Source organism: Mesocricetus auratus, unplaced genomic scaffold, assembly GCF_017639785.1.
Source record: "Mesocricetus auratus isolate SY011 unplaced genomic scaffold, BCM_Maur_2.0 Super-Scaffold_4256, whole genome shotgun sequence".
In the NCBI taxonomy this organism is placed as follows: Eukaryota; Metazoa; Chordata; class Mammalia; order Rodentia; family Cricetidae; genus Mesocricetus; species Mesocricetus auratus.
Genome location: NW_024429182.1, coordinates 52,469,445 through 52,496,471, shown reverse-complemented (window position 1 = coordinate 52,496,471; position 27,027 = coordinate 52,469,445). Strand labels below are relative to the sequence as shown.

Here is a 27,027-nt window from a genome sequence, read left to right as displayed (position 1 = left end):
ACTGGTGTTACAACTCCCAGCTCAGGGCAGGGCAGGGCAAGGCAGGCTCTCACTATGTAGCCCTGGCTGGCTCAGAGATCAGTTTAGCCTCAAACTAAGGGTTTGTCACCATGACCAGCTTAGGTCAGGGTCTTGTCTTGATGGAAACCCAGGAACCTGAGAAGGGAAAAAGGCTTGGCAAGAAGCAGCAATTGTTTTAATGAATTTCTCTTCATGAAGGAAAAAGAGGTCCAAGAGGAAAACACAAACCCCCAGAAATACAGAAAATATTAGTTCTCTGACTTACTAGTTGAATAAAGGTTATAAAACAAGACAAATGATACAAAGCTTATGGTGGCCTCAGATTGGCAAGGAGCATAAGGACACAGAGGAGCAAACAGTGCTTCCTGACATGGTGGCTCTTACATTCGAGAATTTAAGAAGATAAGCAACCCAGACACCAAAGTAAAATGAAGCAAGTCTCCATCAGTCTACATTCAGTCCAGAGATAGTTTAAGAAGCTTCTGTCCTCTTGAGTGGGCCCCACCTGGGGCCAGGTCCTGGGTTTGTGCACATACTGAACGGAGGAGGCAGGGGAGGATGTGCTGTTTGGCATGCAGGGGCTTCCCAGCCTGTCACAGTCTTGGCCTGTCTGTGGGTCTGTCTCTCAGTCTCTGCAGGTTGCCTGTAATTCCTTGGACCCATGAGGCACGTGCCTTTTTGACATACAACCCTTTTCTGGTCTCAGCAGGCTATCCAAACACACCAGTGGACAAAGACCCACTCCCTCGGAGGAGCCACTCAGCTCAAGGCATTTGGAAACCAGAAGACAACAGAGATCTTTATTAACCATCAAACAGACTCCCTCTCTAAGTTTCCGATATGTGGATTATTATTGTCTGAAATTTTGTTACTGCTCAAGAATTTTTTGTCTTAGCCAGGAAAAAACAGGCTCCGGGCCTGTTCTTCCCCTTGTCTTAGTACTTGGACTTGGTGAAAGAGTTTATCAGTGGAACCCACCACCAGACGTAGCCACACTCAGACAGTCAGCTGTCAGGCTTACCAGGAAAACTGGGGCTTGGAGAAGGGTGTGGAAGGAGGCAATGCCAGGGGATGCAGGGAAGAGAGTGGTGAGGCACTGTCCAGGGGCAGGGTGGGAGGAAAGATTGTCTTGAATGGAACATCTCAGAGAACAGGGTGGGTCTGCATTACCACCCCCAGAACCAAGGCACAGAGGAGGTTTGAAATGTCCAGGATAAATAGAACCAATGGGGTTGGAGAAAAAACCAGCTCCATCCCTTTTAAAAACAGTCTTACTGTGGGCACCAAAAATATATTAATATCTGTACATTTGTCATCTTTAAAAAAAAAGGAAATAAAACCTCCTTGGCACCTTGTGGTTAGTTTCTTAAGAATGAGTTGATATGGAGAGGCCATGAGTGCACATGCACGTGAGAATAAACCACACATAAAGCAGTGTGACGCACACACAAGCACGCACATGGCTGTACACATGGGGCCTCTGATGAAGGGGCAAAGCCCTTGAACCCTGAGAATTAGCCCTGCAGGTGTGTGGGCCGCTGCCAGCCCCACCGCCACAGTAGTCTGCGGGGATGCTCTTTGCTGGTGTCTTGACTCTGCAGTTCATGGAGATCCATTGCCCATCCTGACTCAGGCTCCCTCTCAACACATCGCCTGAGCTCTGCTGCCAGGAAAAAGGGCCTGTCTGTGTAAGCAGCTGTTCTTAATCACTTGGCCTCACCCCTACTCTGACACAGGCACCCTTCGTCCCAAACTCAGAATGGACTCTGATTGTAAGACAGACTTCCAAAAAGTGAGTGAAGTCAGTGCCTGAGTGTGCGGGTGTGCCTGCCATGAGGCCTTAGGACTCTGGTCCTGGTCACAGATGTTCTGGCAAAAGGCTGCAGGAAGGTGAGCCGGCTGGGCAGCAGGAAGTGATCCTGGTCCTTCTGGGGCCTAGGCTGCTCAGAGGTGGGGGCTGCTCTGCAGCAAGGAAGTGACAGTGTTCTGCAGGGCCACAGCCACCTTCTTGGAGGTCTTGCGTAGCAGTGGGCTGTCGGGGTGGTTTTCCTTGAGGTGCAAGACATGACCCTCCTGACTCTCAGATGTGCAGCCACACTCTTCACACACATATAGCTTGGCCCGGCGCTCCTTGTATGCATACTTCTGCTGCACGCCATGGATCTTCTTGAGGTGGGACTCCAGAGAGCAGCGCTGGGTGAAGGCCTTGTCACACAGGCTGCACTTGTAGGGCCGCACACCTGTGAACAACAGGGGTCAGCATGGGAACCATGATGGGCTGTGGAGCCTGTCTGAAGCATCCACACACAGAAAATCAGGACACCTGAGTACCGGGTAACCAACAAGTGACCTCAGGACTCTGCTTCAGTACGTGCCTCCCAGGCCCCGGGCCGGTCTAAGGCATTCCCTCCGGAGGCCGACTTTACTTACCAGTGTGGGTTCTGACATGTCTCTTGAGGTCAAAGGTGTCATTGAAGCCCTTCCCACAGTAAGTGCAGAGGTGCCTCTTGACGTCATTGTGACACTTCATGTGTCGATTCAGCATGCGCTGGTAAGTGAAGGCCTTCTGGCAGATGTGACAGGTAAAAAGGTCTCCATTTGGACTGTCTCCCAAAGTCACCTGTGGGTGAGGACGGTATTTGTGGCAGATATCTAGAGACCAGGACTACAGGCTGGCAGATATGTCATCCCCGCAACACTCTCAAGAAAAACTGACCCACCCTCCAAAGGCCACAGCCTGTGACATTTACTAAGAGGAGCTGCAATGACCCTCTGGGTATTGGCCCAGCTTCCTGTTGGGCCCTCAAAACCATTTTTGAGGCTGCCACCCTGAATTTTTCATCCCAAGTGCTGAAGCTACAGCAGTGTGTCATTGTGGCTGATGTACGTGGGGCTGAGGGTTAAACCCAGGGTTCTGTGTATACAAGCAAGCACTCTACCCACTGAGCTAGACCTCCAGTCTTAGAAATATTTTTCTTTCTTTTTATAAGATATTTATGTTTATGGGTGTTTTGCCTGCATGTAATATGCCATGTCTGTGCGCCACAAGCTTGCCCAGTGCCCATGGAGGCCAAATGTCTTATTCCCTGGAGATGGAGTTACAGAAAGCTGTGAGTGGCCATATGGGTGCTGGGAATTGAACCCAGGTCCTCTGAAAGACTGAAAGACTAATGAGCCATCTCTCCAGCTCCATTTTTTTTTTTTTTTTGGCTTTTCAAGACAGGTTTTCTCTGCCTTTTTTCTTTTCTTTTCTTTTTTTTTTTTTTTTTTTTTTTTTTTTTTGAGACAGGGTTTCTCTGTATTGTTTTTGAGCCTGTCCTGGAACTCACTCTGTAGACCAGGCTGGCCTCGAACTCACAGGGATCCGCCTGCCTCTACCTCCCGAGTGCTGGGATTAAAGGCGTGTGTCACCCCCCCCAGCTGCATTTTCTTTTTTTAATTATGGAAAATTTCAAATTTATGCAATGGTGAAAAAATGAATGTCATGGTCCCTTGTCCGTTGCTCAGTGCAGGTCTTTATTCCATCCTTATCACCCTCCTGCTCCTTGTCTGGGTCATGTGACACACCTGATGCCACCCCCGGACACTGTGTAGAGTAGCTGTGGCAGCATTCTTGGTGTGGCTACAAAGGTGCGCTGAGTGGCCATGTTTCTTTGTTAACTCTGTTCACATACCGTGATTGTCTGGGCTCCGTCAGAGGCCTGCCACTAGTCATTCTTCTCGAGACCCCGGGCATCTGTCACACCACACTCCCATTTGGCACCCCTTCCTCCACCTGCTTTTGGTGCTTGGGGAATTCCCTGTCTCTTGCCAATTAAGACAGGACCCAGTCCTCTGCCTCCTATGTTGTCCTACCCTGTGCTCTGCTCTCCCTACCTATAGGGGTCCGAGAAGGGCTGGCAAGGAGGATGACAGGTGCTTTAGAGACCAGGAGAGCCCTAGTGGCTGTGACCAATCACTGCCCCACCATCCACCTCTGGCCTTTGCAGGCAGGAAGAGAAGGGACAGGACTCTCCCTCCAGCCATGTCTAGTCTTCTGACATGAGGGATGACCCTAGAGGGCCATCCTTCCACTAGATCTTCGCCAGCAGGTGCTCCCGAGCCCCGGGCTTTTAGGAGCGTCCCCCCAGCCAGGGCAGCTGGCTGCTTCCTCTCTGTAATGAGCCGTCTGCCCTGCCTCATGTGGTGCTCTGAGCATGAGAGTGTGGGGTAGGGGCTGCTCCTGCCCTGTGCACAGCCTGCTCACTGCCGTATGCTTTGAGGAACAGCTCCCACCCCACTGACACAGACCTCTCGCCCATATAGGACTCTGCAAGATGCAACTGGGCCTGGCCCCGCCTCTTCACCTTGAGACATTAGCGCTCCTGTCTTTTGTGGCTAGAAATGGGACTGCTGACATAGATGCCAAACGGTTAGACAATCTTTCCTCTGTGCTCCATCTAAGTGAGTCTCTGTAAAAGTCACAGTTCGGACTCAGACTGCTCCCCTGTGTCATATCTGTGCCCACACATGCCCCTGGTCCTCAAGACAGAATGAAAGTTATTACCTTCATCTTGGTTCGTAGGAAACCCTGGTCTCTGCTCTGGGCATCTGTCAGATGGTTCACATCTTCAGATGGTAGCTGGGCCACCACACAGGGTCCTGGGGCCACACTATAGCTGGAGTCCCGAAGGCTCATGTCCAAAGCCAGAGGGCAAGACGGGGGTTCGGCCACAGACGGCTCTGGCTCCCGGTAGGGTGGTGGTGGACAGAAGCCCAGGCTGACTGGAGGGAGAAGAACAGCCAGGTGAGGGTGGGTGGGAAAAATCCATCAGAGTTCCAGAAAGATTCATAAGCAAAGGGAAGGCTGGAATCGGCAGCCTCCCTTCCTCCCGTTGCAGGCATGTGGCGGGGCGGGGCCCTAGGCCGTCAGATGCTGCACCTCCCTCCTGCCCCATTAAGGTAATTACAGGTGACGCCAGCCAAGAGCCACTGCCCCCTGAGTAACTTCTCTTAGCGGAACTGGGAGGTCTGAGTTGCCCTGCCAATTATGCTGCAAAGTGTCTGCCTGCCCCACCTGGGCCAGTTGCTCTGGATTCCAGCATGCCCTTACTCCTCTGGGGACAAAGGGCGCCACTGGAGGCCCTGGCCAGGAAGTTCCTTCAGACTCATTCTAATCCTTGAAGGGTCATTGGCAGTCTGGACCCTTCTGGGCCTCTCCAATGGGCAGACCATTGGGGTTTGGGTGGTCCTAGCCTTTCCTCCCCTGACCTGGCCAAACCCTGTTACTGTAGCCTATCAGGACTCCCGGGCTCAGGCTGGGCATAGCTCTGTCAGCAAAGAGGCCAGGTGGGTGGAGAGGGAGGAGGCCAGGGAGCAGCAGGTGGACGCTCGCTCGTAACAGTCTCTGGGCGCCCTGCCCAGCGCTTACACAACCCTCCCCCACTGCGGGACCGCTCACTGCGGCAGTCAGGCTGGGTACCCTCCGGCAGTGCAGTGGCATCACCGATACCTGGCAGCCCTTTGACAAGGCCGCTCCCCTCAACAAACACCGTGAACTAAACGGGCCAGGCCTACAAGGCTGGGTGAGAACCCTGAGCCCTAGTCCTTATAGGACAGACATAGACACACAGACAGTAAGTCTCAAGGCCAACAGAGCTGGGACACGAAGTATAATTTTCCAATTAGTCAGTACAACCTAAGCTCTGTACCTAGAGCCTATGAGTTAGGAAGTTTCCTAGTTTCAGAAGGAAAACATCAAGAGTGGGCCTGGTAAAGCCTAAAGGATGCATGAATCCAACCAGCTCAGATAGACTAGGATTTCAGGGCTTCAAGCTAGGCTCTCTGAATACTGTATTACAAACCAGAGATGTCAGGGGAGGGCAAGGGCCCAGGCCCAGGCCCAGGCCTTTACCCTCACCTCTTCTGGAGGACCGTCAGGGCTGTGGGGGAAGGTAAATAGAAAAGTACTTGAGTTTCGGGAGAGCCCAGTTCTCGCCCCCTCAAAACACAACAAAGTTCTGACAGAGGAAGACTGCTCCTGCCTGCTGCCCAGAACCCGTTCTTCTAGCGCTGGCGTCCGTCTGTCCAGGGAGTGGGGGGGACCTTAATGAGCCGCCTCATTCCAGGAGTTGATTCACTAGCGCCTGGCCCTGGCCTGGCACCTGAGCTGGCATACCACCTCTCTCTGAGCCATGCCAGCTGGGGTCAGGCTCAAGCTTTGAGTTCAGCTTACAGAAACCAGTCTGCCTATAGTGGGGACTCCAACCAGGACAGTGGGGTCAGAATAATGGTGGCTCTGGTGCCCACTCACCAGACAGACCCTGGCTGTAAGTCCAAAATTAGATGACAATTTCTGTTTCTCAACCCAAGTAAAATGGACACCTCCACCATCCTCAGGCTGTTACTCTGGGTTGGTATGAGTGAGGCTTCTGAAAGCCAACCCTGGGTGTGGGATCAGCAGAGGGTAGAGTGACGGTCTGGGAGGTGAGCTGTCACACTTGACTCCTTGGCTCTATGGAGGAGAGGCTGAGCTACGAATCAGGACTGCAGTCCACTGGGGAGGACACACTCTTGCCTTTCTTCGTCCTTCTATACAAACCTGGGAAGGTTGCTAAGGACAGCAGACAGGACAGAGCTGGCTAGATGGGCACTCCATGCTGTGTCTACCCTGAGCAAAGGGCCAATAAGACTGTCAGGGTGGGGATGTTTGCCTCAACTTACCCACCCCACCAGACCTGTCTCCCTGCCACCCCCACAAATGTGTGTCTCCCAGGGCTGCACGCACAGGGAGTATTCACTGGCATACTATCCGCCTATCCTGAGCGCCGCTGAATGGCAGGCGGCAAAACTGGTTGGGCCTTGCTGGTGCTCCTCTCTGTCCCCTAATTAGATGTTTCCGGCAAGGCAGTGGCCACTGTGGCTACTACTCATCACCCCCGCCCACAGCCACTGAGTGTGGCAAGGCCAGCCCAGCTGGCCTCTTCCTCCTCCCTCAGGGCTGATAAGTTCTCTCCCATCGCCTCTACCTGGGTGATGTTACAGAGCTGGTCCGGAGCAGCAGACCAAATTTGAAAAGGCTGCCATCCATGGGCCATCTCCTGCCCTACCCTCCACAGGCCTCCTTTCTTTCAGTCACTGGCCCAAATACCAGGCAGATTGCCAGGTCCTAGCCCATAAAAGCCTCAAGATGGGGCTGCCCATTAGGCCTGACCCCCAGCTTTCTGGACAGAACAAGTTAACTTGATGTGTGCATGCCTGAATCACAGGTGTGGTGTGCACATATGGACCAACCCTGTTCTGAGTGTGGCTTGCACACCCCAGGCTGGCTTTAGCTGCCTTGTACACTGGTCTGGAAGGGCTGGGTCCCTGTGTTCAGCTCCCTGGCACCTGAAAGGAACGGCGGCAGCCTGCTGGCAGATGCTGCCGTGCCCGAGCGCAACAGGCCTGCTCTCGACCTTTTGCTGCCCTTCTGTCTGATGTCAGCAGTCTCAAGGCAGGAGCTCCCCTTTCCCAGCCGCTTTCCTTTCATTCAGTGTCCGTGCTGACGTTAGACTTGACTCTTGGCCCTTGTGCCAGGGGCCTGGCTCTGAACGGATGACAGCTGTACTTGCTGTGGCACCCTCACCCAGTGGGCCGGGGTCTGCCTGCCTCTCGTATGGTGTCTGCTGAAAATGAACAATGACACAAACACCAACAACGGCTGAGGTGTGCTCCCTCTCCTCCCCGAGCCTGGAGTACTAGCCTCACCATCTTTCTGGGACAGTTTAGCAGCTTCTGCCTTAGGACATCCAAGCTTGGGTGACCGTGTCTCATAAGACAGGTTGAGAGTTGCATTACCAGCTGCTCATCTATCCATGTCCTGCTAGCTGACCCCTTCACTCGCCAGTACTCTCAGCAGTTGTTAGAGTGATCCTGAAAGCTCAGCCTTCCCACACACGCTACATGAGCTGGGGGCCCACGGCTGACTTTTTAGCCAGTCCTACCCAGCCTGGCAAGAACAGTTAGAGGCAAGTGGATCTCTGAGTTTGAGGCCATCCTGGTCTGCAAAATAGTACCAGGACAGCCAGGGCTATACAGAGAAACCCTGTCTCAAAAGAAAAAGAAAAAGCCCAACAACAACAAAAGATGCCCAGCATGGTGGCAAACAGATCTCTGTGAGTTAGAGGCCAGCATGGTCTACATAGTGAGTTCCAGGACAGTCAGGGTTAGACAGTGAGACCGTGTCTCAAACAACAACAAAAGTTGGTCAAGTTCCTACACTATCTATCTAGAGCAGTGTCTGGCTGGGCTATGTTATCTGGAGGAATACCAGGGCTCCTGCACTTCAGCTTGGCTGACCCGTCTCCAGCATGTTTGTTTCTTTGAAACAAGGTCTCAGATGGCCTCAAACTTTTTATGGGTCTAAGGCTGGCCTTCAACTCCATGTCTTCCCTCTTTCACTGTCCAAGGACCGAGATTACAGGTGTGCACTGTACCTAGCTTCTGAGCTTTTGAACATGAGAAGACTATTGCCAGAGGGGAGGCTTGGGAGTGGGGGCCTCAGAGCCTGGGAGAGGCTCCTGGAGTTCTCCTGGAGCTCCAGGTTTCAGGCTCAATCTGTCTCCAGGTCCCTTCCTGACTTGACTCCACTCAGCAGGGATCAGCTTCTGAGGAGCTGTTTCACTGTGCTTCCTCGAGCCCTTCCATGGTGCAGGAGTGGAATTTACCCCCAGCTACAGGTACAACAGCAAACCCTTCCCTGTCACCACAGAGTAAACATACAACCAAACAGAAACAGGAGAGGTGGAGGGTGGTGCAGAGGAGCCAAGTGAACCCCTAAGCTGTGCTGTCTTCAGTAGGGAATAGCAGCATTTCCTCATTTCCATTGCAGGCTACCAACTCTCAGCTGTGCCTCTTCAAAGCTGAAGGAGTCACTGCCCTAGGAGAAGACTCTGGAAGCTTGTGTAGGGAGGAAGGCTGAAGTGATTGTGACGGGCAATTCCCAGGTCAAGCCCAGCCACACAACATGGCCAGTGTATGGTAAACCTTCCCCTCTGGGTGGTCTCCCAGAAGTCCTGGGCGGGAAGATCGGAACTCGCACACTCCCATGGTCCTCAGCCCTCCTGATGGGAATGGGGTCATTGCTTAGCTGGTCAAAAAAATGTGCCCCAAGAGCCTGTGAGGTAGGGTGACAGAAACGTGCCTAGCCGGCTCCTGAGGTCATGGCTGGCTGGTGATGGAATGGCTCAGCAAGGAGACAAAACACACCCCCTGCACTCCAGCCATCTGAGGCATCCAAGCATAGACTGAGGCCAATTCCTTTTTTTTTTTTCCAAAACTGTGGGAAGAACTGTGGCCCCAGTGGCCATTTAACTTACAGAAGAAAACTGAGTACTATAACCCCTACCTAGGTCTTTCTCTTCACTCAACCAATGAAGGAAATTCTTCCAAGAGCTTATTTCCCACCCCGGCAATCGTGACGAGGGAGTAACTACCTGCATGTCTCCTCATGAGGACAGCTGTGGTAGGAGGCAGCGACCACCCAGAGGTCCATCTACTCGATGGGACAGGCTATGGAGCCAGATCTTTGTTCCACAGATCTGTGCTGGAAAAAACCTCTAGAACCTTGGGAAGTAGAGTTTCTTTGTCCTTTGTGAAAGTCAACATATGATCTGTTACTGATTGGGATGTGAAATAAAACTAAAAATAACACCACTCTGAGCCTGGCTCAGACACAGCTCACCTTTAGCACAGTCCAAGTTCAGTTTATCAGATCCCAAGGAGCAGCTAAGCAGCACGTCAAACCCAGGTTGGGGAGGAGGCTGGAGCAAGGAGGGGCTGTGTCCCTCACCGGCCCTTCCGGAGGTGGAGCACTGGACAATTGGCCAGAACACTGGCCAGGCAGAAATCACAAAATCCCAAGCCCATACCATACCTTGAGGAGGCACCCTTCCCTTTTCGCCTCCGATTTCCCCACTCTGGGGTTTTCTAGGATCTTCTGGCCCATTCCTTTGTTTAAGAAGCCTTCAGAACAGCCTTACAGCCTTTTGAGATGAGGTTAAATTGTAAAACATCCTGCCACCACTGGATCCTGGCAGGTCTAACACAAAACACTCACTTACACCCAAGACACTAACAGCTGATTCAAGAGGGAAACTGAGGCAAGAACCCACACAGGGTCCCTCTCTCACCACCCTCTTTCTTAAAAGCCTGGGTGGTGCCAGAGAGCCTGCAGATCAAGGGTCAAAGTCGGTTGGTTAATTACCACCCCCCCCCCTTGGAGGCGCCGGGCAGTACGCTCCTGCCCCACCCCCAAGGCCGGGGAGAGGGGAGTTGAGAAGGGCTCTCTTGCCTCCCGACCTAGGACTTTTGTATAGGAGCAGAAGTACCCTAGGGGTCCCGAGGAAGATGCTGCTGGAGGAAGAGACAACTCCGGTTACCAATTCTAAGTTGACGCACAGGCTGTCAAGGAGTCTTCCCTAAATAAACTAGGTACACCAGATTCCTGGAGTATGTACCTTAGGCGTGGGGTGGGCTCCAGAACCACTTGTTGCTTAGTGTCCTCTGCAAGGGTGAACAGACGTGGTACTCAACATCACCTTGTCTAAAGGGCAGCAAGGTGCATCAGGTGTGTTTCTCAGCAGCTCCTGAACCATCAGTCTGGAGGCCAGGGAAGCTCAGTGGCCCTGAACCCCATCTCTCTTATCTTAACCGGAGCAGTGTTGTGGGGACGACTAAAGCTCCAAGATTTCCTTTACAATGTTGCTCAAGTCTCTCAGCGGAAACTCCAGCTCCTTTTCAGTCCCCCGCCCTCCCCTCCAAAGTGGCATCGCTCCAGTGCTCCTCTCCTGCCTCATGAAAGTCCAGGTTTTCTGGATTTACGACGCGAGAGCGGGAGGGGGATGCAGGGGGGGGGTTGGTGTCCCTGAGCGGTGACACACCCCGTTGCGTCCCCTGCGGCGCGGTGCGGGCCTGCGATCCGGAGCCTGCGAGCGGCCAAGAGCCTCCGCTTGGAGCCCCTTCCCCCCACTCGCGCTCCCCCCGCGCCGGGGGTCGGCCTGCGGCGGCAATCTGCGTCCCCACGCACCACTGACCGGCGCCGACCGCTCTTTCGTGCGCCCCGCCCTCCCGGCGCCGGGAGACCGCGGTGCCTCACCTGGCACGTAGATCTCGCCGCGCTCCTCGTCCGGGAGTTCGCTCCAGTTCCTCTTGCACGTGGAGACGCATGGCTTCTTCACTAAGAACGCGCGGGGCATCTTCGATCCCTCCTGGCCCGGCGCAGTTCGCTCCCCTAAATCGAGTCCCGGTGGTCGTCCCACCTTTTGGGGGCTGAAGGGGGATGCGGACAGTTCAAGAAAGGAGTCGCCAAGGCGTGCCCACGTTCTGAGGAAAGAGAGTACCAGGCGCCGCGCGTGGCACTTCCAACTCCGCCGAAAGTCGCCGGTGCCCGCAGAGCGGGTGAAGCCAGGTGCACCCGGATCGAGAAGCGCCAAGTGAGCGTCCCTTGGCTCGACTGGCGTCCCTGCGGCCGCTCGAGAAGTCTTCAAGTGCGAGCTGGACGGACGGGTTCACGCTTTATTGGCTCGCGGCGGTGTGTGTTGGTGGCTCGGGCGGGGGTGGGGTGGGGGTGTTGATCTGATCTAATTAGCTTGGAGTGGCCGGGAGAGCGATGGCGCATGCGTTGGGAAATAACGGTGACAACCCACCTATTTGTTACCTGTCGAACCGGTTTCCATTCCGCTGCGGGTGAGGTGGCCTCGCGGCACGGGCGGGGCGGCCCGACTGGGGTATGGGGGGACGGGCTCCGGTCCCCACACCCAGCAGCACCCGGTCCGCCCCGGACCTCCCTTGCCTGGTGTGCTCAGGTTTGCAAACTAGAGTTTCGGAGGGAAAAGGCACGGGAAGGGAAGGGAGGGCAACGTTATTTGCACCGGCGCTCGCACGCACCGTGGGCGATGACATAAAACTCGCCCAACAGGCCAGGGCCCAGCCTGACGCGCCCGGGGCGCCCCAAGAGGTACAAAGCCACCGGGCGGGAACAGGCGCCCAGGTCCGCACCCAGCGGCCCTGGATCCCCAAGGCCAGGCTGAGCAATTCTTGGTTCAGCACAGAGGTATTTGCTGGGCACTGGCTTCCTGCGGGAAGGCACGCAAGGCGTCAGGAGAGCGTGGACCGGGAGGCTCGGACTCGCCTGCGGATCCAAAGCTCTGGCCTGCCTTCCGGTTGCGCGGGCGTTTAAATTTACTGAGGCCAGCGTCTTGGCATATAGTCTAGCACAGTCGCCCAAGCTCTCCTGGTCATAAATAGCCGGATTTGGGATTCCGAAAATCTGCAAGAGACCAGAGGATGAGGACCCCAGCTGAGGCCGGACCCAGTCCTCTCTTGCCTGTGGCGGCCGGTGGCCCTCCCTGGGTGTGAACTCAGCCAGCAACTACTCCCCATCCGCCTTGCTGTATTCTTCAGCAGGCCCAGTTGGAGAGATGCCCCACCCCCATGGAACTGCCCGGGAGTGTTCCGTGGCCTTCATGAGCCATTTCACTGTGACACTTTGGCCGTGGCTGGGTTTCTTTTACTGGCTGACCTATTAAAGGCAGGGATGGGACCTGCAGTTAAAGGCTGCTAACATTTTAGACTCCAGGCCTAGTACACCTTTCTCATATAGTGTTAAATGTTTGCTGGAACATATTGTGAGGGGAATTAGTCTGATAAGTGGATTCACACAGTTCAAAAGTCAGGAGTCACAGGCTGTAACCCAGCACGTGGGAAGCTGGGGCAGGAAAGCTGAGCGTTAGAGGCCAACCTAAGTTTCATCGTAAATACTGTCTCAAAAACAAAACATCCAAAGAGTCCAAAGAAACAAAAGCTATGGAGGTGGCTCAGAAGGTAGGCTCTTACCGCCAACTCGGAATACCTTGGAATTGGTGCCATGCATGCATCTGCACAAGACAAGCAAAAAAGGAGAGGGATGTGCTTAGGGTGCATTCAAAGTCATTCGGAGGGCGTTTCAAAAGTGGGAATACTTGAAGAGACCCCAGGATCTTCGTGAAGATGGGTGCATGGGGGGAGACACACCTGCTTCCTCCTCACTGAGCAGGAAGAAGTTTGACCTAGGGCCTGAACTCTCCCATCCTGGAGAATCCTATCACCTACCTCATAGTGTTACTGGGAAAGTGCTAGACCCTTCTTAGGAGCCAATAAGGTCTGCTACTCCCCTTGCTGTCCCTAGAGAACTGTCTATCATAGTTCACTCTTCCCTTATCCACCTTTCATTCTGATGTTGGACCTTGACCTTCAACTAACATTAAGTGAGCACCTACTGTATGCTTATCTTTAGCAATAAATCCTGGGGCAGCAACGTGGATTGTCTAGGAGACAGCTGAACTTGGCTCACTTCTTTCCTTCTCTCTCTCTCTCTCTCTCCCTTTTTTGGCTTTTTCTTTGAGACAGAGTTTCTCTGTGTAGCCTTGGCTGTCCTGGAACTTGATTGTAGACCAGGATGACCTTGAACTCAGAGATCCACCTACTTGTGCCTCCCAAGTGCTGGGATAAAAGTGTGTACCACCATGCCTAACTTGGCTTACTTACCATAGTCTGTCTGTCTTGCTTTCTTTTCCCCTCAGTGAAACCCGTTTCTTTTTTGTTCCCCTTTCTTTCTTTTTTTTAAGACAAGTTCTTTCTGTGTATCTCTGTCTGTCTGTCCTGGAACTCTCTATGTAAACCAGGTTGACCTTGAGCTCATGGAGATCTGCCTGCCTCTGCCTCCAGACTGTTGGGATTAAAGCATGCCCAGCTTCCATAGTATTTCTTGAGCTCTTTTGTAGTGCCATCCAGTCAGGTTGGTCCTAGTGAGTGTGCAGGAGAGTCTATGGTAAAGTCTTCATAGGTGACCCCGAACACAAAGCCAGGCTTTCTCATCAGAGAGCACTTTGGATGTCCGGAAATCCAGGTGGGGAGCTCAAATGGATAAAGCCAGCCAGTCCACTGTCTCCACTGATAGAGTCACAATGAACAGAATGAGGTCTGGGAGAGTGGGCTCTGTCTGTAATGCCTATCTGCTGCTGCAGCTCCAGTGGGATATCAATAAATATTTGTGGAATGAGTGACTAGCCTTTACATTTTTACTTATTTGTATGTTTTGCCTGCATGTGTCTATGTATTGCATGCATACTTGGTGCTTGAGGAAGCCAGGCGTGGGCATCAGATGTACTGAAACTGGAGTTACAGGTGGTGGTGAGTGGCCATGTGGATGCTGGGAATTGACCTCAGATCTTCTATAACAGCAACAGATGCTCTTAACTGATAAGACATCTCTACAGCTACTCTACCTTATTCTTTAAGACAGTGTCTCTTTGTCGGGTGTGGTGGTGTACACCTTTGAGCTTAGCACTTAGGAGGCAGAGGCAGGTTTATCTCTGTGAGTTCAAGGCCATCCTGATCTATATAATGAGTTCCAGGGGAACCAGTCTATGTAGAGAGACTGTCTCAAAAAAGTACAAAAGATAGGGCCTCTCACTGGACCTAGAACTTGTGGTTTCAGCTAGACTAGCTGAGCGATGAGCTCCAGAGATTTCCCTGTCTCCATCCCCCAGCACAGGGCTCCAGGTGCACATGGGAGCTGAGCATCAGAACTCAGGTCCTCATGCTGGCTTAGCAAGTGTTTGCCCATTGAGCCATATGCTAACCCAGAGATTTGACCCACAGGTTGCCTGCGTATGAGCTTTGGGTCATGGGCACCCTGGAGCTAGACAAGGTATGGGAACTTGGGTCTGAGCTAAGTTACGAGCATCGTAAGGAGACACTTCTGCTCTGTGGCCATTGGCCAAATACCATTCGTCTCTATCTCTTAATTCAACTCCCAGATATGTCATGAGTTACCACTAGGTACTAGCTCTGGAGATGTTACAGTACGGTAGAAAGCTGCACTGTGGGAGGGTTAACTAGGGGACTGTGGTGGTGGCAGGTGGGCTTGCTGAGGTCCGAGTGACAGGTGGGAGCCAGCTGGACAAAATGACAAAGATCATGAGCAGCAGGAAAAGCTGGGACTAAGGCCCATGATAGAAAACCGATGTGGTGTGTGCAGCTGTGGCAGCTGGATGCTGGATGCTGGGAGGGAGGGAGGGTGAAAGGTGGGGCGTGACCTGGGATGTGCTGAGGGAAGCAGAGGCAGGGAGGTGGCGGTAAGGAAACCAGGGCTATGTTGGACCTACTGAAATGGTCCAAGTAAGAGAAGGCGGGTGAGTCACCGTGAAAACCAAGCCGTGAGTCATGTGTCTTCAGTGACATCACCTGTTGGTATAGAGGACAAGAGGAAGCAGGAACCACAGCAAGCAAGGACCATGATGTCCAATGCATGCTTTCTGAGTATGATGCACAATTTCCATCCCAAGGAGCCTGAAGAGCTAGGAAGGGCATTGGACAGTGGGCAAGTGTTCCTCCATGTCTTACAGAAGTGCTTAGGAGCCAGGATGGGATGGAGATGAGGAAGGAGCTGTGAAGCTGGAGGCCTAAAGCATGAAGGATCATGGGAGATACATGCTGAAAAGACATAGAAAAGAATCCAACTGCAGATAGTGCCTGTGGATCTGGGGCAAGTCACCTACCCTCTCAGGGCCTCAGTTTCCCTAGCTGTAGCATTGGGCTCCTAGTTCGAGCTCTGACCTTTGGGAGTCAGGAGATTCTGCAGAATGACCTTTGCCTAGGGGACAGCAGCTCTGAAGTAGACAGCCTTTCAGAGCAGGCTGATGGGGTCCAGCCACTTGAGCGACTTCCCTCCTGCACTCCCTCAGCTAAGCCAGGTGTCCAACAGTCCAGCCTGGCCTCTCCCTATCTGGCTGAGGACAATGTTGTTTCTCCTGCCTCCATCTCCCAAGTGTTGGGATTACTAGCCCGTGCCACCATACCCTGCCAACCAGCAGCTTTTCCAGCCGTTTGGTAATAGGCCTTGGAAGCTGTGAAGCTCCTGACAGGGGGCTACCCCTAGACATATGGTGAAAGGCTGGGCACCATAGGCAGAAGGGACGGGTTTTCACCACGGAATGGAGCTGGTTGCTCTCGGCAGGTACCAAAGAGTGGGGTGGAGCTCCACCGCAGTAGCCACAGGTCCCATCTGCCGGTTTTAGGCCCAGATGACAGTCTCCATATTTTTTCTATCTCTGATGTCCGAGCTATCAGCTTCCAAGTGCCACAACCCCACAGCCCCAGGTCACTGCCTCTCTCTTCCCAACCCCTCTCTCCCCAGCCGCCCCTGCCATAGTTCGCCTGCTCCATAGCTCACCAGCCATAACTGTGAAAACCCATGCCCCTCCTCTCTCTTCAGTAGAGCATCCCCAGGCCCCAAGAACCCTGCTCCTGGGACCTCTGCCTCCCTGCACCGTGTGCCCCCCAAACTGCCTTCCTCCCCAAAGCTGGCCACCATCTCCTCAGCTCAGCCTCTTCTGCAACTACCCTTGTCCCTATCTCAGAACCGGCTGCTCCTCATCCAGGCTTCTGGCAAACGTTCCTTTGTCCTAGAGCTGATGCCCCAGCTAAGTTCTTGTCCCCACTGCCACCTCCACCCCTGGATTCTGTTCTCTTTGTATTCTTTCACTATGACATTTTGTTTTTACCAGTTTGTCAATGCTATCCCACCAGTACTAGATTTTTCTAGGACCTGTTTGTTTTTACCTTTTATGTTATTTTTGTATGTACACATGCATATTTTAAGGGTGTATGTGTGTGTGCTTACAAGTATGCGAAGACCAGGAATTGAAGTCAGGTGTTTTCTTCAATTGCTCTCCACACAAATTTTCTTCCTTGCTTGTCTTTTTCTCTCCTCTCTCTCTCTTTGTTGCTTTCATTTTAGACAGGGCCTCTCACTGAGCTTGGAACACATTGATTTGGCTAGACTGTCTGAGCTCCCAGGATCCTCTTGTTTTTGCCTTACTAGCACTAGGATCATAGGTGCTCACTGCCACACTCAGCGTTTATGTGGATGCTGGGGGATTCAAACTTGGGTCCTTATGTTCGTGTAGCAAGCCCCAGGCTCAGGGAATCCTATTTACAAAGCCATTTTAAAAATAATTTTACCACCAGGCGGTGGTGGCACACACCTTCTAATCCCAGCACTCTGGAGGCAGAGGCAGGAGGATCTCTGAGAGTTTAAGACCATCCTGGTCTATGTGAGCAATTTCTAGGACAGCCTCCAAAGCCACACCCTGTCTCGAAACCCCCCCCAAAATTATGGTACTAGGCCTTGAACATGCTAAGCAAGCCTTCTATCACAAATATGTACCCCAGTTCCCTTTTTGCTTCCTGAGATGGGGTCTTGCTAAGTTGACCTAATTGATTTTGATCTTTCTGTAGTCAAACCTTGAAGATTTTACCTTTCTGCCTCAGGTTCTTGAGTAGCTGTGATTACAGGTTGACAGTAACATTGTTTTATTTCTTTTGTCTTTTCTTTCTTTCTTTTTTTATACAGCCTCACTACTTAGTCCTGGACTGCCCTCCCTGGTCTGAAACTCATCTCTGCATCCTGAGTTCTGGGATTAAAGGTATCTACCACCATGGCCAACCCAAATAACACCATTTTAAATAGTTTTATCATACAGCAATAACCCTTAAGTTCAGGTGCTTTCTGTCTCAGTTAGAGTGACTATTGCTGTGATGAAATATCGTGACCAAACGTTGGGGAAGAAAGGGTTTATTTGGCTTACACTTCCACATCACAGTCCATCACAAAAAGAAGTCAGGACAGGAACCTGGAGGCAGGAGTCTGATTCATAGGCCATGGAGGGCTGCTCCCTATGGCTTGCTCAGCCTGCTTACTTATGGAACTCAGGACAACTAGCTCAGGAATGGCACCACCCAAAATGAGCTGAACCCTCTTCCATCAAACACTAACTAAGAAAACATCTTACATCCAGATCTCAGTTGAGCTTCCTTCCCTCCTCTCAGACGACTCTAGCTTGTGTCAAGTTGACATAAAACTCGCCAGCAGTTTTCATCACTGCAAAAGAAAATTCTGTGCACATTCACAGCAACCCTCCATTCCCCAATCCCTGCCCTGGTACCTACTATGCTTTTTGGTTCATGGGCTCCTTTTGTGAAGCATCCCTGTATCCGCAGCACCCAGTGCTATGGGGAGGGGGTTGTTTTTAGGTCCCATTTGACAGATGAGAAAATGGGAGGGGTAGAAGGGTGGAGGGAAGACCAAGTACTGGGAAATGAATGGGATTGGAGTGCATGATGTCAAATGTCCAAAGACTTAGTAAACATTATATTAAAAAAATAAAATCAAGGTCGGGAGGTGGTGGCACACGCCTTTAATCCCAGCACTCAGGAGGCAGAGGTAGGCGGATCTCTGTGACTCCGAGACCAGCCTGGTCTCAAGATCTAATTCCAGGACAGCCTCCAAAGTCACAGAGAAACCCTGTCTCTAAACTTCCCACCCCCCAAAAAAAATCAAGGCCCAGGGCCATTCAAAGATTAACTTTTCCTTTTTCCAGTGTATTGTCTAGCTTTCTCCAGAACTCTCCTTCATGGGGAAGGACAGAAATGCAGAGGAGGGAAGAGGTGAGGGTAACAGATGGGAACTCCTGTCTCCTTACACCAGACATGTCACTCTCTCAGGAGGGCCTGATGGTGAGCAAGGACACCTCTCTTACGCCCAGGCGATTACCAGGACAAATCAAACATCACCTCTCACAGAGGATTTGGGTAGGCAGATGAGGACAGGGCCCATTCAGAAGACACCCGGAGACCTGAGGGAGGCAGACGAGGCATGTAGCAGAAACACAGTTCTGCTTACGAGAGGCTCTGGGACTTTGTGCCACAGACTACACCTTTTCTGCTTTTCTGGGCTCCTGTGAAAGCTCATGCATGACAGGGTTGCCATGAGCCCTGGGGAGTTCAGGAAACCACACATGCCACCTCAAAGAACCCAAGCCCAGAGAGGCTGGATGTTGGCAGAGGCTACAGCATCAGAAGCTTGGGACCCAGCCAGAGTTGGACTCCCTGACCCCTGAAGCCTCTCTCCTCAACTGTAACAGGATTTAATAATCCTTCCTGGCTCCTGGAGAGCTGGGAGACAGGACCTGCAGTTATCAGCACCCTCTGGGCCTCAGACAGGGAAACCAGACAGGCTCCTACCCCAACCTGCCCTCCAAGCCCAGGGCTGCTCTCATCTTGGCCTCTTTCATCTTAGGCCTAATTAGCCAGGCGCCTCACCCCAAAGCTCCGTGTACAGGAGTCATCACTCCCAATTTATAGATGGGGAAACTGAGGCACCTAGAGGGAAGTGGTTTAGAGCTGTCGCCTGTGAGTCAGCTGTGGAGCCAGAGCCCAGAGGAGGCCCGGTCGAGTCTTCAAGCTGGACCAGCCCCATCTTCGTCCGTCTCCTATCCTTGTTCTGGGGGCCCATGCACCCTTCCTTTTAGGATTCTACCTCTCCACTCTTATCTGCGGGGCGGGCCAGGATGGGGAGGGAGGGGCTTGGGCAACCAAAAGGGAGACAAGGTGCCAGAGGTTCGCAACAGGGGCTCAGGTGTTTCATCTTCAAGAGGCTAGCAGAAGGCTTGAGGACGCTGGGCGGCGAGAATTGGACACCAGTAGGGAGTAGTGCCCTGGAAACTAGCGGCCAATGGGTATCCACAGCATGGAGTTCCTGAGCCACAAGCCCAGTTCCTGAGGCGCAGCCTGGATCCAGCTCTCCGGACTCCAGTAGGGAGTACACCACTTGACCCTAGGTTTCTGGCAGCCCGGTCTCTCTACTCAAGTCTTGGTTTCTCAGCCCACGTTAGTCGTGCTACGAGCTGAGTGATCCTCCAGGCCCCACCAACACGCACACCCAAAGTCAGGATCCCGTTGTTTTTCAGCTTCGCTGCGGCGTAAGGCCCGCCCCGCCTGCCTGCCTGACCCTTATTCGCAACCGGTGTGGCTTCGGACAAAGGTCAGCGGCTACCATCCAGCTGCGACTCTGGCGCCCGCTCCTCGCCTCCAAGCAGAGCGGGGTGTCCCCCTCTCCGCCCCCCCGCCCGGTCAGCGTTGAGGACGCCAAGCCAAGCTCTGCGGCGCCGGTCCGACCGGTCCCACCGTGACCCGCGCCTCGCTCTTCCTGCTCTGCCCTGGGAGTGCGTCCCGCGCGCCCCCCCAGCGGCCGCTCAAAGACCCACACTCTTGAGGGCCGTGTGGGGCGGCTAGGGAACGCGCCGGCGGCCTTCCCGATCCACCAAAGCCGCTGTTCCACCCCATCGGGGAGCGGGCCGAGAGCTCGGCCCACCACACTCCGCCTCTGCCCGTGCCTGCGGCGGTTTCGGGGCAGGGGGCCTGCAGAGCGAGACAGTTACTCAGACCTGGCGAAACCGGCGTGTCGACACCTGCGGGCCCGGCGGGCGTGGCAGGCGGAGGCTCCGTTACGCCCCGCCTCTGGGCTCGCCCGGTCCCGGCCGCCCACGCGCCGCGCGCCCCGCCCCGGCCCGCGCCGCCAGCCTGCCAGCCCGGAAGGAGCCGACCGAGCGCCTGCGGCAGCTGACTCAAGCGGTGAGAGAGGCCGGCCCGTTACCACGGGCGCCAGGGGCCCAGGCGACGCTGTGGTTTCGGTGCTCCTCGTAGGCGGGCAGCCTAATGAGCTCTCGGCACGCACCTCCCGGGTACCCCCACCCTGATCGCGGCGGTTCCTATCCCTCAGGGGCTTGAGCCGCTGCTTTCTGCCTCATCCCTGAAGCCTCCAGATTTCAGCTTGGAACTTGGGCATTGGGGTCTCTGTTGGGGTCTGCAAGGCCGCCCCTAGGGTGACAGCAGACCCTCAGGGACGAGGGGTCGGGGAGGACCCGGGCGCCCTCTGGCGGCCGTGAAGGTCTTGCGCGTCCTCGCCGCCGTGTCTGCGCCCGAGGGCCTGATACTCTTTCCCTCTGCAGAGAATTTAGTGGATGACTGACCATGGGACCCCTGAGTCGTGAAGCCTGGGCCCAGCGCCTGGGGGCTTTCCGAGCCAGCCCATCTGCCTTCCTGGCAGGTGCCGAAGGTGAGGATCTGGGTCGCGACCTGCTGAGTGACCTAAGGAGTGAAAAGCTAAGCGAGCAGACCAAGGTAGGTCGTGTCCGTGTGCTCTGCTGTGGTCCACGTGGTTGCACGTACTACTGCATGCTGACCTTCATCTTCACGAGTCCCTCTTAAATCCCCCATGTCAGGTTTCCTTACTGACACTGAGCTTGGAGTATTCCGACAAACTGTGGTCTGATGCACCTGCCGCGGAGGCTGCTGCCACCTCCTTGTTGGACACACTTGCCCTCCTGCCCTCGAAGCCTTCAGCTCTCCGGAGGCTCCTGCTATTGGCAGCCACCACAGTCCTGGTGTCAGGAGGTGCTTTGGGACCCACTTCGGGAGCTTCCTGCCGACTCCTGCCCCTTCTACTTGGTTTAGCTTCAGGCCGAGACATGGGACGAAGCTTTGGAACCACTTCAGAACAGCGCCACCTGCAGGCCACGGCGTGTGAATGCCTTGGGGAACTTGAGCGTTGTAAGCCTGGGCTGCTGGCTGGCTCCCTGGGCATGCTGCGAAGCCTCCTAGGGCAAATGGGTCCCATCCAGCCTGTCAGCCTGCTGCTGGCCCTTGTTCTGCACAACACCTTGGCGGTACCATCCAGGCCTGGGCCTGGGACTGGCCTGCAAGGCCTGCTTGTGGCTGGAGTCTCCTCCACTGGGAGTTGTCCCTGGGACTGGTCACTAGCTGAAGAGTGGGGTGCCCATCTTCTGCCCCAGGCACGCAGCTGGCCCACAAGTGAGGAGGAGCATGGCTCTCCACTGCTGGAGCCCAGCCCTGAGGAGGCCCGGGAGCTGAAGGCTGCTGTGGCCCAGCTTCTGGACACCTCCTACCTTCTCACTCCTGTGGCTCAGGCTCAGCTTCTGTGGCTGCTGGGCTGGGCCCTTCGGGGTCTTCGGGGACAGCCACCAGTGGTTTTCAAGCCACAGCTAGTTCGGTTGCTGGGCACAGCACAGCTGACACTGTTGCACTCCGTCCTGGCTCTCAAGGCGGCCTTCGGTGAGGCCCTGTTCACTGCTCAGGATGAGGCTCTGCTGCTCCGCAGGCTCACCCTGGTGGCCCAGCACCCGGCCTTGCCCTCACCCACATGCCTCTTCTACCTGCACTGCATCCTGAGCTTCCCAGAGAATTGTCCGCTAGGCTCAGAAGGGGAAGAGGCCGCCCCCCTGCTGTTGGGTCCCCAGCTGAGCCGGGGCCTCATGCCCAGTGTCCTACATGACCCAATGGTCCTCTTGGCCCGCCTGCATCTGCTCTGCCTGCTCTGCGCTGATGCTGAGGAAGAGGAGGAAGAGCAAGTTCACAGCCCACAGTGGTACCTACAGGAGCTGCTGGCTGGCCTACAGCAGAGGGCAGCCCTAGATGGTGGCCCCCAAGCCTTGGCCACTCTCTGTTTCCAGGCCTCATACCTGGTCGCCAGCTGCCTGGCTGGGCAACCTGCAGTGTGCACATCTTTGATCCACGGACTGGCCCAACTGTACCGAGCTCGGCCTTCCCTAGCTCCCCATTTTGTGGACCTCTTAGATCAGGTAAACCCCGAGCTGAGAGAGCCCCTCAGGGCGGTGCTGCAGCAAGAGGTGATAGCCAGGCCAGGCAAGAGCGAATCACTCTGCTGGCACCTTCGACTGCTGGCGAAGGTTGCAGAGGGAGATGCTCAGAGGGCCACCATTAGCTTTCTGCAGGCTGCCGCCGTGCACTGCACTGACTGGGGCCTACAGCAGGCCCTGCTGCGGGTGTGCTGCTCTCTGCTGCGGACAGGTGGGGGAGATGGGCTGGCAGGCTTGCTGCAGGTACTCGCCCGACAGCTGGAGGATGCGGATGGGCGGGACCACGCCCGACTCTACTATATCCTCTTTTCCCATCTGTCAAGTTCCAAGTTGGGGATGGCCCTGGGCCCCTCACTTGCTGCACCTGCACTGGCCTCGTCACTGGTGGCTGAGAACCAGGGCTTTGCATCAGCGCTGATGGTGCAGGAGACTCCAGCTCCAATTCAGTTGAGTGTGGAGCCTCAGAAGGCCAAAGGCCCGCCCCTGGTGCTGCGCCTGCAGGTGGAGGCCCTGGAGGTTCCTGTCTACTCTCTGGAGCTGCGCTTCCGTGTGGCAGGGCAGCTCTATGGGCCTTTGGAGGCTGTCCACATACCCTGTTTGCGTCCGGGACAGCCTGCCCATCCTCTGTTCCTGCCCTTGCAGCCCCGACGCCCGGCCCCTGCTCGCCTTCATGTCCAGGCCCTTTATACCACACCCGCTGGCCTCACATGCCACGCTCACCTGCCACCCTTGTCTGTGAAGTTTGCTGACCTCTTCCTGCCTTTCCCCCAGCTCCCCAAGGGCTCTGAGCTGTGTTTCTTTGATGATCGCTGGAACTCCTGCCTGCCAAAGGGTGTAGAAAGTCGTATGTGGTGTCCACTTGGGCCACAGGGCCTGGAGGCCTTGGTGTCCCAACACCTAGAGCCTTTTGTTGTGGTGGCTCAGCCCCCCACCACCTACCTCATAGCTGTCCAGCTGCCCCCCGACTCCATGCTGCTGCTACGACTGGAGAAAGCTCAGGCGGACGGTGTGCCTGTGGCCCTGAGGACTGACAACTGGGCCGTGCTGCCTCTGGCTGGGGACTTCCTCCGGAGCCTTGCAGCCCACTAACGCCAGGCGGGGCAGGACTTGTTGCTCCCGGGGGACTGGGCCAAGGGACTGTCAAAGGAGCATATTCTTGTAGGTCCTACCATAAAACCATACTCACTGACAGCTCTCACTGGCTTGTTTGCTTTTGAACCCTTATTAGGAGCAGATTTACTGGCGTTGACTCTTAAGCCCCTAAAAAGATCCAGACTAGTTCTAGTCCTGCAGACATCATAACTGATCCGATAGTCTGCACAATATGTTTCCTGTGAGGTCTGGCCTAGCCCGGGATCCCTCTGTGACTTTGTGTGAAGGCTGGAGCTTGAAGTTTGGCCTCCTCACTCTGGCCCTCACTCAGCTACATAGCACAATAAACTAGCAGCCTGGACTTGGGAGAGAAGGCTTGGTGACTAGATGGCCCCTTCCTAGGAAGTCCTGGTTGGAGTCCATTGTAGAGAGGGTGTGCCGGCAAGGTTCTGAGCAGATGGAGGGGCCCACATGATTGGTTTTTAAAAAGCCTAGCTTCTAATGGCAGCCCCCAGGAGTCCCGGTCTGTGCTTAGGAACCTTCTCAGATAAAAAGTTTGTTCTCCAGTGTCTTACATAGAGATGCTGAAGCCAATGCTAGTGCCAGGCCCCAGTCAGGTGTTTTCCTCTGTGTCATCCTCGCCGCAGCTCTACAGGTCTCCCCGCAGCTGAGGCCACTTGGCTGGGAGGGAGTACTATCTTGTCATCCCATGACAGGCCACACGGCATAGATCTGTGGGAGTCACAGTCTTCAGCCCTGAAAAGCCCCCAGTAGGATGTGCTGAAGCAGCAGTCAGTGCTGAGTGGAAGAACGACCTCAGCCTGAGTTGTTCAGGGCAAAGAAGTATAGGTAGGGGTTGTGTGTGTGTGTGTGTGTGTGTGTGTGTGTGTATGTGAGAGAAAGAGAGAACGTGAGTGCATGTGTATGTGCACGTGTGTGAGAGAGTGCACATGCGTGTGTGTGAGTGAGAGTTCATGTGTGGGTGTGGGTGTGTGTGAGAGCGTGAGTGCATGTGTGTGTGCACACGTGTGTGTGAGAGTGCACGCATGTGTGTGTGAGTGAATGTATATATGAGAGAGTGCACGCATGTGTGTGAGAGTGCACATGTGTGTGTGTGCATGTGAGAGTTCATGTGTGGGTGCGTGTGAGAGAGTGTATGTGTGTGTGTGTGAGAGACAGAGAGAGAGAGTTGCCTCTGCTCTGATTTCTTAGATGTCAGTCTAGGAGAGGAAAGAAGGCTTGGGCCAGTTTTGGCAAAAGGCCAGGTTCAAGTGCAAGTTGTGGCAGTAATTGTTACTGCTGAGTGACTTTTCATCCCAGATAGGGCATCTACAACTGACCAAAGAAAAATGCCATTCAAGTCTAGCTAATGAGCCAGCGAGTGGATTGGAGTTACTTAAGGGAGTATGGGTGACTCAAAGACAGCTGTATCACCAAAAAAGGCCACCCCAGCTTGGGTGACCGCCAGAAAGCAGCCTGACTGGAGCTTTTACCGGTCTTGCAGACAGTTCCACCTGAGGCTTGGCACAGCAACTGTTGACTGCCTTTCTGGCGTGAGGGATGGCCTCACTAATCCTGTAACTTTCTGAGCTTCCAGATCCTCATATTTCCTGAGTCTCCTGAGCTTGCAGAAATATTTCAATGAGGAAGAAGCAGTTACCTAGTGCTCACCTTGGAAGCGATTGCCAAATCAGGAAGGTGGCCATTCTAGAAACTTCTTCAGCTGGTTTGCGTAGAGAAAGGATATAGGTCAGTTCCTTACACAATTGTTGAGAAAGCTAGAGAAGTATTTTCCACAGAAGCCACCACTAGAGCTATTCTGCTCCAGGACAAACTACCCCGTCTGCAGTCCAACTCCTTTTGGTGATCAGGCATGGGGAGTGGGTGCTGCCACTGCCTCCTCAGACCCACTGAGCCAGAGAGAGAGGCTTGACATCTCCATGTCTAATTCAGAGACCATCTCAGTAGTGCGATGCAGCTCTTGTCATAGTGATGAAGGGACCCGGGAAAGCAGTTCTTTTCATACAAATGCAAGAAGTGCCTTAAACCTGAGCTAAGGATAATAGGTCAGGGGGCTGGGGAGATGACTCAGGAAAATGCACAAACCCGAGGACCTGAGTTAGAGCCCAGAACCCATGGGAAATCAGGTGAGAGCTCATGCTCTCATCTCAGAGCTGGGGGCAGATGAGGCGTCTCCAGCGCCCCCCCCCCAGATAGGGTTTCTCTGTGTAATCCTAGCTGTCTTGGAACTCACTCTGTAGACAAGACTGGCCTCGAACTCACAGAGATCCACCTGCCTCTGCCTTCCGAGTGCTGGGATTAAAGGTGTACACCACTATTGTCTCTGATGGAGCTTTTTAGTAAGCAGTGTAGCTGCTTACTAAGTTTATTGAGAGTCTCTGCTTCCACTGCCCACCTCAGGCCTACTACACGCATGTGCACACACACCCATTCACACAGGCCCACAGACACATGCACACACACATTAGCCCATGTAATGATGAAGCCTCTATCTCATGGCCATCTTCCTACCCATTCCTGGACTTCTGTTTTGTTCACTCTCCTTCAGTGCTGGACACCAGACGAACAACTCCACCCACAAAAACAAGTTCCGTGTTCCGTGTCACAGTTCAGATACCAATAACAAGTCCCAGGTTGTGGCCTGTGATTCTAACCAACAGGCTAGTCGGGGTTTCCATAACCACTTCTCGAGTTTGGTAATTTTTGTTGCTGTTTTGTTGTTTTGTTTTTCCAGGCAGGGTTTCTCTGTGTACCTCTGGAACCTGTCCTGGATCTCTGTAGACCAGGCTAGCCTCAAACTCAACAGGGATTCACCTGCCTTTGTCTTCCAAGTGCTAGGATTAAAGGCCTGTGCCACCAGTGCCTGGCAAAGTTTGGTAACTTCTAAGGGACACTCAACCTTTGCCTGCTTACAATACAAGGTGTCACATTGCCAGGGCCAGTGCCTGTAACCCTAACAGTCCAGAGCCTGAGGCTTCAAGTTCAAAGCCAGCCAGTAGCTCCATAGTGGACTGTCTTAACAAGCAAAAGTATATTACAGGTGACTGGAGAGTTCAGGTACCAGTACCCATGTCCAACAGCTCATAGCCACTTGTGGCTCGACCTCCAGGGTACCAGCACACATGCATTCATCCCTATGTAGAGATACACACACTCACATAATTTTTTTTTGTTTTTTCGAGACAGGGTTTCTCTGTGGCTTTGGAGGCTGTCCTGGAACTCCCTTGGTAGTCCAGGCTGGTCTCGAACTTACAGAGATCCACCTGCCTCTGCCTCCCGAGTGCTGGGATTAAAGGTGTGTGCCACCAACACCCAGTCAAACATGGGTTTTTGTTTTCTCTCTCTTTTGTTTTTATTTTTTTGAGACAGGGTT

General features: G+C 54.0%; 3 protein-coding genes across 24 annotated transcripts in view; 2 read left to right on the top strand and 1 right to left on the bottom strand.

Annotated features, from left to right (window-relative positions):
* Positions 1-1,371, top strand: part of LOC106021364 (trichoplein keratin filament-binding protein-like) — a 38,915-nt gene extending 37,544 nt beyond the window's left edge. For 14 of the 19 annotated variants that reach the window (XM_040749549.1, XM_040749555.1, XM_040749561.1 and 11 more), the window contains one exon: positions 728-1,371. The gene's annotated coding sequence lies outside the window, so the exon portion shown is untranslated. The remainder of the gene's footprint in view (positions 1-727) is intronic. The other 5 variants (XM_040749538.1, XM_040749465.1, XM_040749515.1 and 2 more) reach the window with 1 other exon arrangement.
* Positions 175-11,271, bottom strand: Ovol1 (ovo like transcriptional repressor 1). 3 transcript variants are annotated; one of them, XM_005064000.4, is made up of 4 exons: positions 11,138-11,271; positions 4,568-4,785; positions 2,452-2,641; positions 175-2,261 (listed from the first exon to the last, which is right to left on the bottom strand). In XM_005064000.4, exons 1-4 carry the CDS (start codon positions 11,235-11,237, stop codon positions 1,966-1,968), a joined length of 804 nt encoding a protein of 267 aa, XP_005064057.1. In that variant the 5' UTR covers positions 11,238-11,271; the 3' UTR covers positions 175-1,965. The 3 variants fall into 3 exon arrangements, with proteins under 3 accessions (XP_005064057.1, XP_040605505.1, XP_040605503.1); XM_040749571.1 differs by lacking the exon at positions 11,138-11,271 and adding an exon at positions 9,917-10,156; XM_040749569.1 differs by lacking the exon at positions 11,138-11,271 and adding an exon at positions 9,477-9,673.
* Positions 11,272-11,430: 159 nt separating this feature from the next.
* Ap5b1 (adaptor related protein complex 5 subunit beta 1) lies at positions 11,431-23,732 on the top strand. Of its 2 annotated transcripts, XM_005063999.4 has the most exons (5): positions 11,431-11,572; positions 17,438-17,510; positions 19,833-20,496; positions 20,874-21,045; positions 21,147-23,732. In XM_005063999.4, the coding sequence occupies exons 4-5, from the start codon at positions 20,896-20,898 to the stop codon at positions 23,628-23,630; spliced, it is 2,634 nt and encodes an 877-aa protein (XP_005064056.1). In that variant the 5' UTR covers positions 11,431-11,572; positions 17,438-17,510; positions 19,833-20,496; positions 20,874-20,895; the 3' UTR covers positions 23,631-23,732. The 2 variants fall into 2 exon arrangements, with proteins under 2 accessions (XP_005064056.1, XP_040605385.1); XM_040749451.1 differs by lacking the exons at positions 11,431-11,572; positions 17,438-17,510; positions 19,833-20,496 and adding an exon at positions 20,511-20,606.
* Positions 23,733-27,027: the final 3,295 nt, after the last annotated feature.